Below are 16,600 nucleotides of genomic sequence, written 5' to 3' on the forward strand. Positions count from 1 at the left end.
CCTGTTTACTTCCCAGACAAAGGGTGTGTCAAGTACTATTATGGGCATGTGTTCATGCAGGGAAGGGGGAATCTGGAGCAAGGAGAAGTTAGGACACAGCAGAAAAGAAAAAGGCAAATACTGATTACAGTGTAAAGTGACCATTTTATCTAAAACTTTTAACCTTTTGGAAACATGACCTTTCAAATTAAAAGATGAACTTGTCAGAAATTGCATTCAAGTTCTTTTACTCTGAGATTGTTCTATCTCATGAATGCTTATGTTTAGCAACCACAGTTATTAAATACTATTTTTCACCTTATCTTTCTATTAAACAAAACTGTTATCACTTCACAACAAGAACTACTAAGGGAGATTTGCTAGACTAATAGTAGGCCACAAGCTATTTTAATTCCAAGCTTAGTCTCTGTTTTTCTAGAAGTCTTCCTCCTTGGCAATGAAGATTAAGGAAAGCAATACTGTTACAACAATTATATTGAAGTGGTTTTTCCAAAATATAGTAGCATGGTGTCAGCAGGAACCACTAGTCATTTCTTTTATTGGACAAACATTAATCAGTGGCTGCGTAGCAATTTTCTACAGAATGCAATGGCAGATTTATTCTCAAACACATTGATTTCATTTTTCTTCTACTTTGAAAAGCATTCTTTGCTTGTCACTGAAAACATGTGGTTCCTGGATTGCTTAAAACTGTGCAACTCACAGGAACAATTTTGGTTCTAGTTTCCCTGAAGCTGTGTCAAAAATAATTTCAATTTCTATCTTACCTCTGCAGCCTCTTCTCCCTGATCATCAAGATCAGTACATTATGATGGCTCAGTACATCATTCTCAATTTTTCTCCTATTCATATATAAAGAGTTTTGTAATTTACTTCAGCCAGTTCAGTATAGTAGCTTCTCAGTAACTGTAATCTTTCAGGTTTTGCAAGTCTCATTCGATATACTGCAACAATATAGGTTTTATTTCTTCTCATATGCTGCACATAACATTATTCTGTCCTGAAAGCTAAATAAACTAATTTATTTGGGATCTATTCCCAAAGCTAAAATCTCTACATATTTACCTTTATTAGTATTCAGCTCTGCAGGAATTGAACTATTTTGTTTTATATAAACAAATAAATTTTGGTTTGTTTGCTTTCATTGTTAACACTGCTTATGGTCCATGGCTCAATAATACTGTTTTAAACAGCCAAAGGAAAGGCACAGTAAAATACAAAGTGCAATTCACCTTTCTAACATCTGGAGTGAGCAACACACCAGCACAAGAATATTCTGCAAATTTCCAAGCTAGAAGTCTTGTCTCTTGCTTTACTTATTCCCATCTACTGTATTTTAGGAATCGCACATTTTTTAACAACAGAGGCAGAGACTGAACTGAAAATAATTTCAAATCTATTTTTCCAAACTATTTTCCAATGAACTGATACCCACTGTTAAGCTAGCACTTAAAGTGCTTGCTTTTTTGTATTAAAAGTAACAAAAGACAAGAAAGAATAAAGGAAGACAGTAACCATTAATAGTGATATTAAAGATCAAGTACTTTCTCAAATTACAGGCCGCCAAATATTTTCTCCCCCTTTATGGACCAGGAATATTTTTGTAAAAACATTAAGACTGAAATAGAAATTTGGGAGGAATGTGTGAGCATAGAAATTATCCCTTACTAAGCTCACGTCAGCTCACCATTTTAAATTTTTTTTTAATGACACTGTGATTCTTGTTGTTTCAAACCACAACACCAAACCACTCTTAAGCATTAAAGAAATCTTTAAAAAACCCCAAAACTTCAGTATGTTAAAAAAGGTGTGTAAATATGTGACCAGAGCAACATTATTAACTTCAGATTACTGAACATTTGAAACAACTCTAGGAATTAGTTCTCTTTCTGCAGTGGTTTATTTAAAACAATTTTTAAAAAATCCCTAAAGAATATAAAGAACTTTCTGTCATCAGAATGAGTTTGATTAATTTAATCAGTATCATGAAAGCTGTTAAGATATTTAAATTATTTTAAGATACCAAAGCCTCTAGGGTATTCAGGTTCATTTAAAGTGCAATGGTAATAAAGCAGTTTAACATCATTGCACACTGACATGAAACCCTGCACAACAGATTGCATGCAGACAAAAAGCATATCTATTTCCCTTTATAAAGGCCTCAAGCAATAATTCAAGCATAGAGATAAAGACTAGAGACTATGGCAGCCAAGCACAATTGCTATGTTTGTTTTTGATTAGGCTGTCTTCTTCCTCTTTATCTGCATGGCTTGTATGGCAAAGATCAGTTTTTAAAGACCACCACTCCACTTTAAAGTTAGACAAAAACAAAATTAAAGAACCACACCAGCTCCTCCTAAAAAAAAACAACTATGCTGGCAGTTTCTAGTCTCACTAAAACAGTAATTTAGTTTACACTCCAAGCTTTCAAAGTTGTAACACTCCAGAGCTGCCAGAGAGTTTACTGAAATAGTTACCAAAATTGACACTTGTCTGCTGCAGGTCACTTATTTTTCATTAAAGCCACAAATACTCTTACACTATTTCTGAAAGCTTAGCAACAACTCATAACAAAAAGGAAGTTGCAAGGGAAATGACAGATCTTACCCTAGTGACACTAAAAATCAGAGCAACAATTATGTGATTATAAGATACAAGAAATTGCTGTAGTAGCATATGTTTTTTCTTCACATAAAGTGTGAACCTAATTCTTTAGGTTCCTTAAGACAAAATTATTTGTCATTTACCAGAAGCCATGTAGGTGATTTTAAGGTGGTGAATACAAAGAGTTATTGCTATAACTTCTTCAAGCTTCTTCCAGGGAAAGGTTAGGCAAAGCGGTAGGAGAGAACTGTGAAGAGCAAATACTCTAAAAGTACTTTTCAGACAACTACTGCAGAAGAGTCAGCTCTATCTACTGTGGAACCGTTTTTCATCCCCAGGTAATAACAACTCTAAACAATTCACAGAATTTAGAGACAGAGGACAGTCCTATCTCAAGTAAATACCATTTCAACTTCCTCTAACCTAAATTTAATGTACTTGATTCTAATATCAATCAACATCACTCAGACAGATAAAACAACTTCCTCATGAGGGGAAGAGGAGGGGCAGGAACTGATCTCTTATCTCTGGTGAGCAGTGACAGGACCTGAAGGAATGGCCTGAAGCTGAAACAGGGGAGGTTTAGGTTGTGTATCAGGAAAAGGTTTTTCACCCAGGGGAGGTCAGGCACTGGAACAGGCTTCTCAGAGAAGTGATCACAGCACCCATCTTGACACAGTTCAAGATGTTTTTGGACAATGCTCTCAGGTATGTGGTATGACTCCTGGGGATGGTGCTGTGCAGGGCCAGGAGTTGGACTTCCAACTTAGTATGTTCTGTTATTCTGTGAAATTTCTATCTTCAGTAAATTTATTGAAATCTATTGTCCCTCTCACCAAGTACAACAAATTCCTCTATTACCCGTTATGCACTTTAGAAACATATTTGATTCAAATTCCAGTGAATTTATTTTTTTTTAAATACAAAAACTCCCTGGTTTTTTAATATTTAATTTGCTCCATAGTCAAAACTAATCACTCTTCAGTGACCATCACTATCACAACGATACCAGTCACAGCACCTGATATCTAGAAGATACTACCAGGGTAGGTAAGCCCTCCTCAAGCATCCTGCTACCTCTGCATGGCTCCACAGAGGAGAAGATGCAGTCCACAGCTTGTGGCTAGTTGTAATGCTGTTCCTCCCCTGTGAGTATTCCACCACCTAAATTATGTCTAATTGCATTTTCTTTAATGAAATCCAGTCTAAAGGCACCATTCATGCACTTCAACTCCTAGAGGAAACTAGATATAGGTGATCCCATGGATAGATGCACGTGAGTCAGCAAGATAAATGCACATGCACATGCAAACTCCAAGATAGGGGTGATTTTCAGGCTGTGCTTGGCCACCTGTCAGCAGCCCCTAGAGGCAGAACCTCAAACATGACTCATCTCACTGTCAGGGAACACACTGGGAAGAGACTTATGGAAACTCCAGGTGGAGCTCACACCTCCCACAAAGAGTTCAGCCACAAGGCAAACACCAAGCTGTCAAGGTGCCATCAGCTCCTTGTGCTAACCCAGGTGACACTACACATACCCCAAACTCACCAGTCAGAGCTCCTCCAAGGCTTCCTCTCCTGAGCTGTCTCCCATCTTCACTCAACTGCCTTTTAAATTTAGGAGATTTTCCAAGGCCAGAAGACACTTCAGGACTGCTGGATTTTCGGAAAGGCATAGGTGGAGGTGACAATATGTGATCAAGCTGCAAAGAAACAGAAAAAAAATACATACCTATACTGTTTAAATGCTTATCTTCACTGAAAGAAAAATATAAGTTATCTTCAACTAAAGATTGTAACATTATTTGGGAAAAAAAGATCCCAAAGATCTTAAGGTAAGGAATTTGCTAATTGAAAATAAAAATTTTTCAAGTGCCAGATTTGTGTCTGGCTCTGTAAGAAAGCCATCCTCCTCTTGAACAGTTAACTCCACCTCCAACCAATCTCACACAAAGAGCATTGCGCACAGAGGTCCTGTCTCAAGATAAAAGGGCTCATAGTTCATCTCGCTCATCCTTCCATAAAGCAGCATTTCTGCAGTTGTGAGCCAACTGATCTGGAAGCTTACTCCAGACACCGACAGGCTCTTCCAGCATTTTTCTTTGCCAAGTTTTCCCCACGTCCACGCTAGCAGTCACTAGATGGCACTGCACCATCAACAAACTGCAAACCACTGTCCAGTCCAGGGAAATGACAACAAACAGATTCATCAACGCCAGTGAGAAAAAAAAAAATTAAATTATCCTGTTTATAAAAGGCACATTCATTTACACTGACTTTGAAGTTAAACGGAAATACAGATCCTCATTCTTCAGACGGGGTTCCTGTCATCATAGCCACAAAACATTTTAGCTGCCTGGTCTTGACGATATGTCTCACTATTTTATAAAATAAGACACTAAAACAAGACAAAATGCATGTGAGCACATACCAAGAAAGTACAATAAATCAGGGTATGCAAGTATACAAAACAGAAAAAGTTCTACAACCATCCTTCTCCTGTAAGTGCTGCAGTGGCATGGTGTCATCGTTTTGAAAAATCACTCAAATTTTTTTTCTGCAATATTTACACCCTAATTCTTACTACAATTTTTTAGGAAGCCAAACATGTCTAAGTGTTATATTTTTACAGTTCATGTACTGAGACTTATCAGCCAGAAAATCTATGCATCACCTTCATACTTGACTCTTTCATCCTTTTTGTCCTTTTGAAAGGAATGAGTCAAGGTCACAAGAAACACTGATGAATCTGCACAGCAAAGCCCATTTTTGCTTACAGTTAATCTAACAGCATTCTACTGTCTTCCCTACAAAGCATTTTGAATCCCATGTTTAGTTCCCCATGTACTTCATATTTCAGGTTAGTTATTGTTTCAGGGATTGTTTTAAATGTTTCTTTAATCAAATCTGCATCTCAGTGGAAGTGTATATACACTCCTAAAGCATCAATAAATGCAACTGATTTCTTAATCTGCTTCTTCAGTATATTAAGACTCATTCATGTTCACAACAGACACTGAAGTATTTGATTAACTCATAGCACATGCCCTTAACCACTAAGCTGAATGGTTTTGGGGTCACAAAGAATATTTACCTGACAATTGTTACTGTTCATCTTCCACAAACACAGGCTTGTCACAAATATTTGTATTTACAACTTCTAAGATACATCACAAGATGTATTTAAAAATTAAATACAAATTACTCTTTTAAAAAGGAAGCAACTGACAACAGCTAACTTGTAAAAAAAAAAAAAAACACCATCTTGAGAGTCTTTCATGTAAGTCTAAAAGCAGATACTCAAGCTGCTTCCTGACTGATGGATCCTGATGGAGATTGTTTAGTTCTAGACTCCAAATTAGTCCTATCATCTGAAGATGACATGATCCCATCAAGGCTTTAGGTGAGTTACTGGCAAAATTTCATGCTTTCTTGAAACAGGTTCACACTTCAAAGTAATCAACACATTATAAATCTCTTTTTTTCCTGAACTAAGGTTCATCAAGCTTTTAAAACGCAGAAGGAAAAAAAAATCAATTCATGCTCTAAGCTCCCTACACATTAGCATTTAAGCCAACATAACAAACTTTTGCATCTTCCATTCTCTCATCTTTTCCCCTTTTAACCAGATATTCAAACTTTATGATTGTTCAAGTCACTCCCACAATGAATAGACTTGCGCATTCCACAACATGCAGTCTGATTTAAAGTCATTATTCCTAAAGAAGCTGTGCTCCATTTTCACAGCTTTCTGGGTTTCAGAAGAAACTTTAAGACAGTGCTACAGTACAGACCATCTAGATCTTCAACTCATAATTAAGATGCTATCACAGAGAGCTAACATAGTTTAAATATTAGCCTCTAGTAGCTCATAGTCTTAATAGTAATGTCCTACCAGTGTTCTCTCACAAAGGTACCCTCTTCTTGCTGAGTGACTCTATTACACCAAAAGACATTTTTAAGGTATAAAGCTACAAAGAAACAACATGGAAGTACAAGATTTAGTATTTTCATACTGATGCCAAAATCTTGCTTCACAGAAACAATTACACATGTATCAACAAAGAATTTCTGGAAGCTATCCAAAGACTCACTTTTGCTTCCAAAGGCCCAAAATAATCTAAGAGCATGTAAAGTGTGTATTTGTCAGGAGTCTGTACATTCTAACTGATATTGCAGTAAACCAAGACCAGGCAAGGATATACCCTTTAACAGCCTTGGCATAACAGCTCTGGATATCTGGGAAATATGAGAAAATGAACTGCAGAAAGCATCCAGGCTTGCAAGTGCCCTTCCTGTGCCAGCCTCTAGACAGCAACATGTACCAGAACCCGAGCGGTTTATGGCCCCCATTCAGATGTCATTTAAAGCAAAATCATTTGTAGCAGACGAAGCTTTCTACCCTCAATGGAATAGCCTTTCCATCCTCACAGGCAGAGCATTCAAGTCCAAGGAAATCAAAAAGAAAGCATTAGATTCTACTTCCTTGGAACACAAAGCTGGTTCTGAAGATGCATAACATGTTACATATTCAAATCCTACGAAGTGGTTAATTCAGTTCAAAAAGATGCTACAATTATTTAGTAAGAAGATTACATCAAATTCAAATAATAGCAAGACCTATTCCAACTTGTTAATACTTATTTGAAAGACCTCCTGGAAATCTGAACACCATGAAAGTTCAGGCTGTGCATCTTATCAGATTGTAAGATTAGACACTGCTGTCCACAGGACAACACTAAAGCAACTATCTAAAAACTGAAATTCTAGACACCACCACAGAGATTTTAAATAATTTTAATTAAGCTGCTTCTGCTCAGCACTCACTTTTGCTCATCCACAATCATCACTGTTTTGGTATTTACTTCATACTTACTAGCTATATGGTCATGTGCTGATGGCATGCAAACACAACAGGATAACCAAGGTTAGACTGGTTTCCCTTTTTTATCAGTCAAATTGCAAGTTGCAGGGAATACAATAGTTATATCCTTGCAGGAAGCTTCCAGCAGAATCACATTCATGTTACATCTTGAGTGGCTATCTCATGCTCTGCCCACTGTCTTATTACTGCACTCAGGCTGCAGCCATATCCTTCTCAACACCCTTTGAAAAGAAATGTTAGTGACCTTGGGAGCACTGGGGTAACAGAAAGCAGGCTTTTTAAGCTAAAAAGAGGGAAACAGTGAAAAATTAAAACTGTGAAAACAATGTATTTGAGTGCCCTGTATTTAAAGTACAAGGGGGATTAAGTTAGAGTGTATGCAGGCTGCTTAGAGAGGGATTTTTAATCAGTGCACATCTCACCACCAGTCTTTGCTGTTAATATTCACAATGCATGGATAGTTAACTTATTTAAAAGCCTCCCTCCCCCAACACTAAATAATACCTTCTCAATAAAGGCACTTTGAAAGACAGAAAACGCACAACAAATACCAACCTGTGATGAATATATTGTTTACTTCTTCCAATACAATTTTCCATACCTTTGATTAAAAATCTGCCTACTCATGTCATAGATATGTTGAATTTCTGCAAAAGCACTGCAAAATTTAGGAGATAACAGCTTTCATAAAACCCTACTTGCTCCCTCACACCCATGAACCTTACAAAAAGGAACAGAGAGTCTTATTAGAGGAGAATGGTTTAAAAACTACACAGAAGAGAACATTAAAATATCCTTACCATAGATTTCTACACAGAGATTTAGAGATCCTGTAGAAAGAGGAATAGAATTTTGAGTGGAAGTATCCTCCAGTTATACAGGAATCAATTTGTCCTCAATTTTTTTTCTATATTTTCAAGCTATTAATTTTCTGTGTGAAAGAGTCAGATACACTCCTCTGAAGAAAATTATCTCATACCGTACTATGGGCTTTTAACAGTTCACCTACTCATAAAGGATTATACTAATACTTTTCAAAACCTCAGTAGCATTAAATCCACCTATCAACCACCATGTATTTATTCTAAAGCTAGAATGAATTCTCTGCTTTATAATTGTATAATCAAATAGTCACATCAAGTACATCAGCCCACACGTCCTTATGAAAATTAAGGACATGACAACTGATTCAAAATAAGACCTTGCACCAGTGTTCAGGAGCACAATTTGAGCTGAGTACATAATGAGGAGTGAGGCAGTCAGAAAGAAAATGCACTTCAGAAAATTCATGGTACAAGGTGAATGAACCTAAGAGACTAAAATCTCACTGATAAACCACGATAAGGAAAATAAGCTGTTCTGGGTTGCTGAAATGCATTGCAACATGGAGTGTCTTCTTCCAACAAAAAATTAAATTCAATTGAGAACTGAACTTGTCTGATCAGCTCCACTTTTTCTTCAACAAACACTACAGTTTCACTGTCCAAACTACTTCACTCCTAAACTCCCTCAATTGCTCCACAGGCAGTATTTCTACTTCCCATAGAAACTGGAAAATACTGGTCAAGTGTTCAGTCTTAAAAATATGAATAAAAATGTTCTATTAAGCAACTCCATTTCTTCCTCCTCAATGCAGCACTTTTTCCTACCTCAGTTCATGCTCTACATGCATATTCAGTCCTAAAGTATCCACAGAAGGGCTGCACACTGTCACTCATTTTATATCTCCCCCGGACAAGCATAAATCCAAAAAAAGAGATACAGTCTCAATGAGGTGTATGAAAAGCAGCAAATAGCCAATGTAGTTTTACTACAGTAAACTGTAGTTTAGGGATTTTTTTTATTATTAACCCAAAGTCCCCAAAGAAAATTACACTACTAAGTACATTGTCAAGAAATATGCCAAATCACAGATGTTTAAAGACATGAGAAAGCACTAGGCTCCAGTCCTATGCAGATAAACCTATAGAAGCTTCCCTGACATTGAAGAGAGATTCAGTCATTCACTGAAAACCGTCATTGTAAAGTTTAAATGCTTAACAGGAGCATGGCTCCACAAACCTTACAAATCCCTTCTGTTTCTTGCATCTTCAAACATAAGCTGTGCCAGAAGCAATCATGCTAAGACCCACCACTAGTTCAACAGTGATTAACCCCTTATGCTCCTAGTAGTCTGCTTTGATATAAATTAGTCTTTCATCATGTTATTTACACTGGGTTCCATTCAGCATGCTGCCTCTCTGTCTTGCTTATTTACAAGCACTTTAAGCACAGTTGTTGTAACACAATAGCTCAGTAAAGCACTTTTCTTTTGATGCAAGCTATACAAACTTACTTCAGCTGGACATAGAGGAGAGGTATGGTCTTATGATTTAAATACTCTTTCTAAGTCTAATTACATTTGGCATAGATACATGAGTTTTGATTAGCTGCACTGACACAGAGAGCAACACTGAATATAATCTTATTAACAGATAGCATCATACTTTCCAAAAGCATCTTAGAAGTAATTTAAAAATACACTTCTATCAATTAAGAGCATAGTGCAGTTTAGTTATTCCAGATGCTTGACAAGAACTCAGTAGAGCCACATTAGACTCGAAGAGGAAATGCCACACTGGTGTAGTATAAATACCAGAGAAGTCTATCTTACAGTACCGTCACAAGCAGAGGTGCAATCAAATTTCCATGGATGTCTTGCAGTAACTCATGTCTGCAGTACACAGGAATCCACTTTTGGTCACAACAACATCAGCTTTTGAAGAATTCTGCTTGTGGGTGCAATCTGACCAATCTAGGGCTGCCTATGAATCTCCACAAACCTGTATCAAATACATCAGCTGAATGAGACTGTCAACAGTTCCTTTTAAATCAGCTGATGGTTGAAATACTCTACATTCCCTTTACTCACAAGCAATACTAATCCACCTTAGTTTTGAGTAGGGTTTGCAGAACTATGCAACTATTCTGAATATTCGCAGTTCTCAGAGCAGCTCTGCAGAACAAAGAACAACAAATATCTTACCACACAGAGTTAAAAGAAAACTTCTCCAAAACTAGCACCACTTCCAGCACCACTTACCACAGCCATGGATAATGAAGGTGAAGACTGAATACCAAGAGAAACTCAACAGGCCACAAGGATTTCAATGAACAAGGGAAGATCCCATTTTTTTCCCTGTTTCCTACCACAATTCCTCAAATATAAGCAGGTATTTTTTCCACCACCACAGATCCCACGTATCTTAAATTCAGCATTGCCTCTCCATAGGAAAGGTTGGGCTATTCAGCTTGGGCTGAAAGACCTCACTAGTTCTCCAGCCTAGTGGCATCTGTCACTCTAGTCTTGACCTCAAGCCTTGGATTATTTCACTTCTCCCTATGACCTGCAGTTTCCTTGTAAGGACAGTGACACCAGTCTGTCAGCTATGGCAGGGACAAAAAGTAAGATCCTAGGCTCACTGTGGGTTTAAAAGGATTAGATACAGAAAAGGTCTTGTTTACAGGGAAATTTGCTAATCATTCATACAGCAACACTTGATTTACACATGAATGCAACCTGCAACTGGCACTGCAAACATGTCCTTACCAAGGTAAAAAGAAACCCACAGTAAAACTGTGATTCACAAAGCATCACTTCTAACCATTGTATTTATTGATTTTACATCCCACATACATGCAAAAACAGAGTCTTTAAAACTAATGTCACTATTCAAAATCGTCCCGTTCATTATGCTGAACACATGATGTTGCATGAAGAGCAGCAGCTAAAAGAGTCATGATGTTTTCCTATACTATCTTACCCATTATATCCTAAGTAGTGAAGAAACATTTTAAAATTCTGCTAAGGATCAACAGAGACATAACCACCTTATCTTGCTACCCACTTCCCACTCATTCTAGAAATGCAAATCTGCATTTAAAACAATTGTATTTTTCTTAAAAACAAATCTGATGCCTAGTCAATTAAAAGGAAATAAATACAACTCAAGACAAATTTTGAAGTATCAGCTATGGCCATGTTAAAAAATAATCAGGTTGCATCCAATCCTTTTTCAGAAACATATTTATACATGATTGCACATAAAATTAAGCACAGCCTTTACAATATTCTACAAGGCCAAAAAGTGGCCTATAAATATGCATGCACACTGCTGTCTGAGCCAATTATTACTTTACCCTTGTTAAGATGGAACAGTTTTGTTACAATATGACAGAGTCCTTCACTTCTTGAAAGCCTCCTGTGTGCTGCATCTGTACACACAGACTCAGAGACAGACTGCTCCCTTTCCAGGAAACAAAGGAAGCACCAGTATTTGTATTGAAGGCACTGCCTCAAATAATTCAGCCTGCCTTCAGTCTCCTTGTATTTACACACCCAGCTTTTACAAACACCAAAAGAATAAGAAATAGCAGGTTTGGCAGACCTCATATAAGGCCCTAAAAACATAAGCAGAAACCAGAAAAAAATTAAAAAAATAAATAATTCAACCTATATTTAAAAGGGATTGCATAGGGCAGTTTACTAACGGGTAATGTCAACCCTTTTTTAATTTATTCTGACAGTCATACAGGTATCTTCTCAGGAATGCACATGATAGGTTAAGGCCTCTTGCTTCTTACAAAAAACCCATCATTTCCAAACTAGGAAAAACTGTCAGCACTCTAAAAAAAGTGAAGTCAAAGCCTCACAGACTGCTAGCCAGAATAAGGCTGTAGCAGCTCAACAGGTCAGTCCTACTAGGAAGGACACAGAGGGACCAGATCCAACACAGCAGATTCTGTGAGTGAGGAAGTCTGTTTGAGAAGTTAACAAAAAAGGCATGAAAACAGAGAGCAGTGTCCCAGGGGTCTGCCAAACCCACTCAGCTCTAAGGCAAAGGTACCATCTGGAAAAAGAAAATCCCACTTTCTGCAAGTGGTACAGGTCCTTTAAGCAGTGTGCAGGAAACATGCTCGTGTTTTACCTTTGTTTCCACAGTTTTTAAAAGGGATCTGATGAAGATAAAAAAAGAAAATCTACCCTTAGCTGCCCAGATGTGCAGCAAAGTATGCCACTGCTATGCAGCAGGAAGGATACTCCCTTCCTCCCCCTGTCCTGATGGCCATCTTGTCAGGAAAAAGCATTTAATAGTGTTGAAACCTGCTGTCACTACTGCCACATCTGCTTGTTGTAAAAGACCCAGAGAGTAACCAGGACTCAGCAAGAAAAAGCTGGAAGAAGCACATCTGATTCACTCTGGTGGGAAATCAGACACAACCCAACCACAAACCTGGTGGCTCCTGTGCCCTGGGAAAACACCTATGCTGGGGCAGTGGGGCAAGAACTGGAAACCTGCAGCAGAAGAAAAACCACACAGACACACCCAGACACAATTTCAGACACAAGGCACTGCAGGTTTACGGAGCAGCCATCACCACAGCAGTCCTGATCCTTCCAGCAAGCCCATGGACACTGAGGAGCAGCAGCAGATGACCACCACTGCATCCCCACAAAGAAACTGCTTGGCAGGACAGGGAACAGCCAGTTGCAAAAATCACATCTTCCTAATACTAAGCAAACACTTCAGATGGTTGGTTGTTTTGTTTTCACTGGTTTATCTACTTTAAGAAGTGGAAGAGAAGACAACAAAGTTTTCAGTTAAACAGTAGGAACCACCAAGTTTAAACAAAAGTTACTAATACTGTGACAAAGTACTATTTCTTACCTTCTCTCTACCTCTTTGGTAGCTTTTTGTTCTTTAGTTTTCCATGGTTGTATTAATTTTCTTATTATCATATGCAGAGCCATTTTAATAGCATTAACTATACACTATGCTGTGCTCTAGATAAAGATAGTAAACTAGCCAGAATGAATATTTCCTTAATTTTTCAATGAAAGCAGAAATTAGCTACACAGCAAACTGAAAAGAACTTTGGTATTTTAGACACTACATGCAGTATTTTCACCCTTAATTAATAATCCTTTTTACAGGTCAAGAAATCCATGACAAATTCACAGAAATAAGTACTTATACTCTGTGCATGTGAAGGCATCCATATCCACTCCTTTTTCAAATCTCTCTAATGCTTTGGTTCTTACACAGACTTTTAAGAAAGATTTTTTTTCTTGTTCTTTAACTAACAGGATGGAAATTTAATAAAACTAACCTTCAAAGTCACTTTCAATTGAAAAAAAAATTAAATACATAAGAAAGAAGCCTATTCATCTTCATCAGCTGTTGACACCATCATCATTTGTCTCATGGAAAAAAATAATCCAGAGGAGAATATATATACTCTGGAAAGAGGTGGTGTGTTGTGGGTTTTTTTATTATACCATGAATACTAATGAAGCAAAAGCTGTTTAGTTCTTTATAAAATCTATTTCCATTCACATTCACCAGTGAGCTCCTAGACTACCTATAAAGGTTTCATTTATTCTATCACATTGGAAGCCTCAGAAAACTAATTGTTTATTCAAGTCTATCTGCTCCATCCATGCTCAATTAGGTCTCACTTTTCCCTCAGTTACAGCAAAATTAAAAATAAAAATGCAAGCTGAAATATTCCTGGTTCCACTGGCCAGCTCCCCATAAAAAAAAAAACCACTCTGAAAAACCATTGTTTCAAGCACAGAAAAAGCTTCTTGACCAAAATGCAGCATTTGAGGGACCTTCTCAGCAACTTACAAAATTCCTACTCATTAATTTAGTCCTCTGACTAATGGAAAATATATTTGAAATGCAGCTTTCTAGAAAGAATTCTGTTAAGAACTAGTAAGCAATGTTAAGTATAACCAGGCATTCAAGCCACAGCAATTCACAAATATCTCATAAAAATGGGTGATATAATAATCACACATAATAAATTTAAAAATTATTTTCAATTCAGTATTCTTTATTTAGACCATTAAAATATTAAATAATCCATTTTGCCACATAAAGCTTCAAATCAGCATCACTCTCATTAGGAATAACATATCAAGGGGAAACACAACACATTTATGCCAGGCAGGTACAAAACAAAACAGAGAAACCCATGATTAAATGAGCATGGAGTAAAAGGTTCTCAGCATGTAATGGAGCTGAAGTTGATCCATAAATCAATGCAAGATAAAAGCAAGATTATTTATGTGAAGGGATTGCGTTGTTAATTTACAATCTGATTGAGAAAAGAAATGCTTTACTTGATCAATGTACCAGTGATGTGCACGTGTGAACTGGAGCACAAATTAGTAATAATTACCAGTAGGTGTATCTTCTTTTATTTTTTAATTAGGCTTAACAAGCAGCAGAAGCACATCCAGAAAATGCAGGTTTTTCCTGAGTTTGCCTTTAACATGTTCCTAAGTTTTTAAATAATGCAGCCTCGCCACAAGAGACCTTGCAGACAAGGGCTTTTTGATCTCTTTCTTTCCCGTTCAGTGCTGAGAAAGACAGCACACGCCGTTACCGAACAATAGCTACCATGAAAAACCCTTTTCCTGAACTCGTTTGAAAGTGAACTAGAATAGGGCATTCATTTGATAGTTTTGCCCTCATCATCCTAAACAGAATTCAGAGACTGGGATGCTTCTTCTTTAGCCTCACTAGTAAAATTAGCAGAAGAACTATCAGAAGGGTAAGAATATCTGGGTGCAAGGGTGTACAATCCAATTTGCATTCGGCAGAGATTTGTTGTTAAGGACAATACTTAAGAACCACATTCGTAATTTTAAGTGCTTCCACTGCATTTCAAATCATCACTAAGGTGCCATTTGTCAGTCTCAGACAATTTACCCAAGTCTAAAATTACCAGGAGGGATTATTAACACTATCCAGCCTAAGAGGAATTTTTATTCTTTTTTAAAAGCCTGATGACTTTAAGTAGTACTACAATTAGGAAAAACCATGAAGACCATGTAAGAATGTAATCAGATAGGTGACACTGGATCATTTTAAATACTTCACCCTTTTATTTAATTCTTTGTGTAATCTAAGCAAGTAACTGTCCATGCATTCTGAAGAGCCCTATTGTAAAACCTAAACTTATTAAGTACACTTGCCCTTATTTGTCCTGTCTTTTTTATCCAGGCTTTCCCAGTTAAAAAAGCAGCTATTTAAAACAATTATATTGGTGGCTGAGAAAAGGAAAAAACTCTACTTAGATTTTAAAAAATCCTATCCTATAGGCAAAGGAATGATAGCAGAATGTATCACACATTTTATCTGAAAGAAAGGACAGTAGTATACATGTGTAGGGAACCACAAAATAGACATGTAAAAAGCATCCAAATCTAAACAACTGCATTTTTAATGAACTGTTCAGAGCTGATATTTCTTCACCCTCATAGAGAAAATCTAAAATTAACAGCAAAAGATGATGTATGGATTTCAAAGATTTATTTATAGATCATATCACTTCAGACATTTACACACAGTTCCTTAGAAGTTCAGTATGACTTAAAACTCTCTAAATTATAAGGATTAGTCGTACACTAAATTATGAGTCTCTTAAGTAATTTAATACAAGTTTTGTTTAAACGTCTACATTGTAGGACTTAGCACAGAAGCACTACAATATCTTCAAGATGGTAGTAACCTCTCAGTGAAAAGGGTTTTATAACAATATTTTCCTAAAGTAACCTGATTTAATAAAAAAGAAAGTACAATCCTACTCATGATGTCTCACACTGTGTTAGTCTTACTTCAACTTTCTTTACACCTTGCACTAGTGAAGGAGGGGCACTGTCAAAAGAGGGATAACAACCACCTTCTGTTATCAAGGACTACTTGATATCTCTTGCCTGTAAGACAGCTGCACTTTTAATTGACTTGTAAATCAGCTTCGTGCATGCTCGTTTCAAGTAAGCGCCATACCTCCTCCTGTATTCTCAGGATTACATCTTCTTAGTCAAAATAATGAACCCCTACATCTGTATAAAACAAAGTAAGTTGTCTATGTCAATGACAAAAATTTTACATCACACATAATCCTTTAATCTGTATACAGTTACAGAGATTATCAGCTAGAGCAATTCCAGACCAGTGGCTTCAAAATACAGAAGCAATTTTACCATCAAAACCTGAAAACAAATTAAATTTATTAGAGGACAAATATACTGCCTTCTCTATGGTTTAAGAATTT

The 16,600-nt window shown here is 36.9% G+C and overlaps 1 protein-coding gene across 2 annotated transcripts in view; it reads right to left on the minus strand.

The window, feature by feature from the left end:
• Nucleotides 1–16,600, minus strand: part of MAST4 (microtubule associated serine/threonine kinase family member 4) — a 279,183-nt gene that overhangs the window by 211,485 nt on the left and 51,098 nt on the right. For both annotated transcript variants that reach the window (XM_077790300.1, XM_021534406.3), the window contains exon 2: nucleotides 4,157–4,310. In XM_077790300.1, the coding sequence (XP_077646426.1) occupies nucleotides 4,157–4,310 (154 nt within the window). The remainder of the gene's footprint in view (nucleotides 1–4,156; nucleotides 4,311–16,600) is intronic.

Source organism: Lonchura striata, chromosome Z (assembly GCF_046129695.1).
Source record: "Lonchura striata isolate bLonStr1 chromosome Z, bLonStr1.mat, whole genome shotgun sequence".
Classification (NCBI taxonomy): domain Eukaryota; kingdom Metazoa; phylum Chordata; class Aves; order Passeriformes; family Estrildidae; genus Lonchura; species Lonchura striata.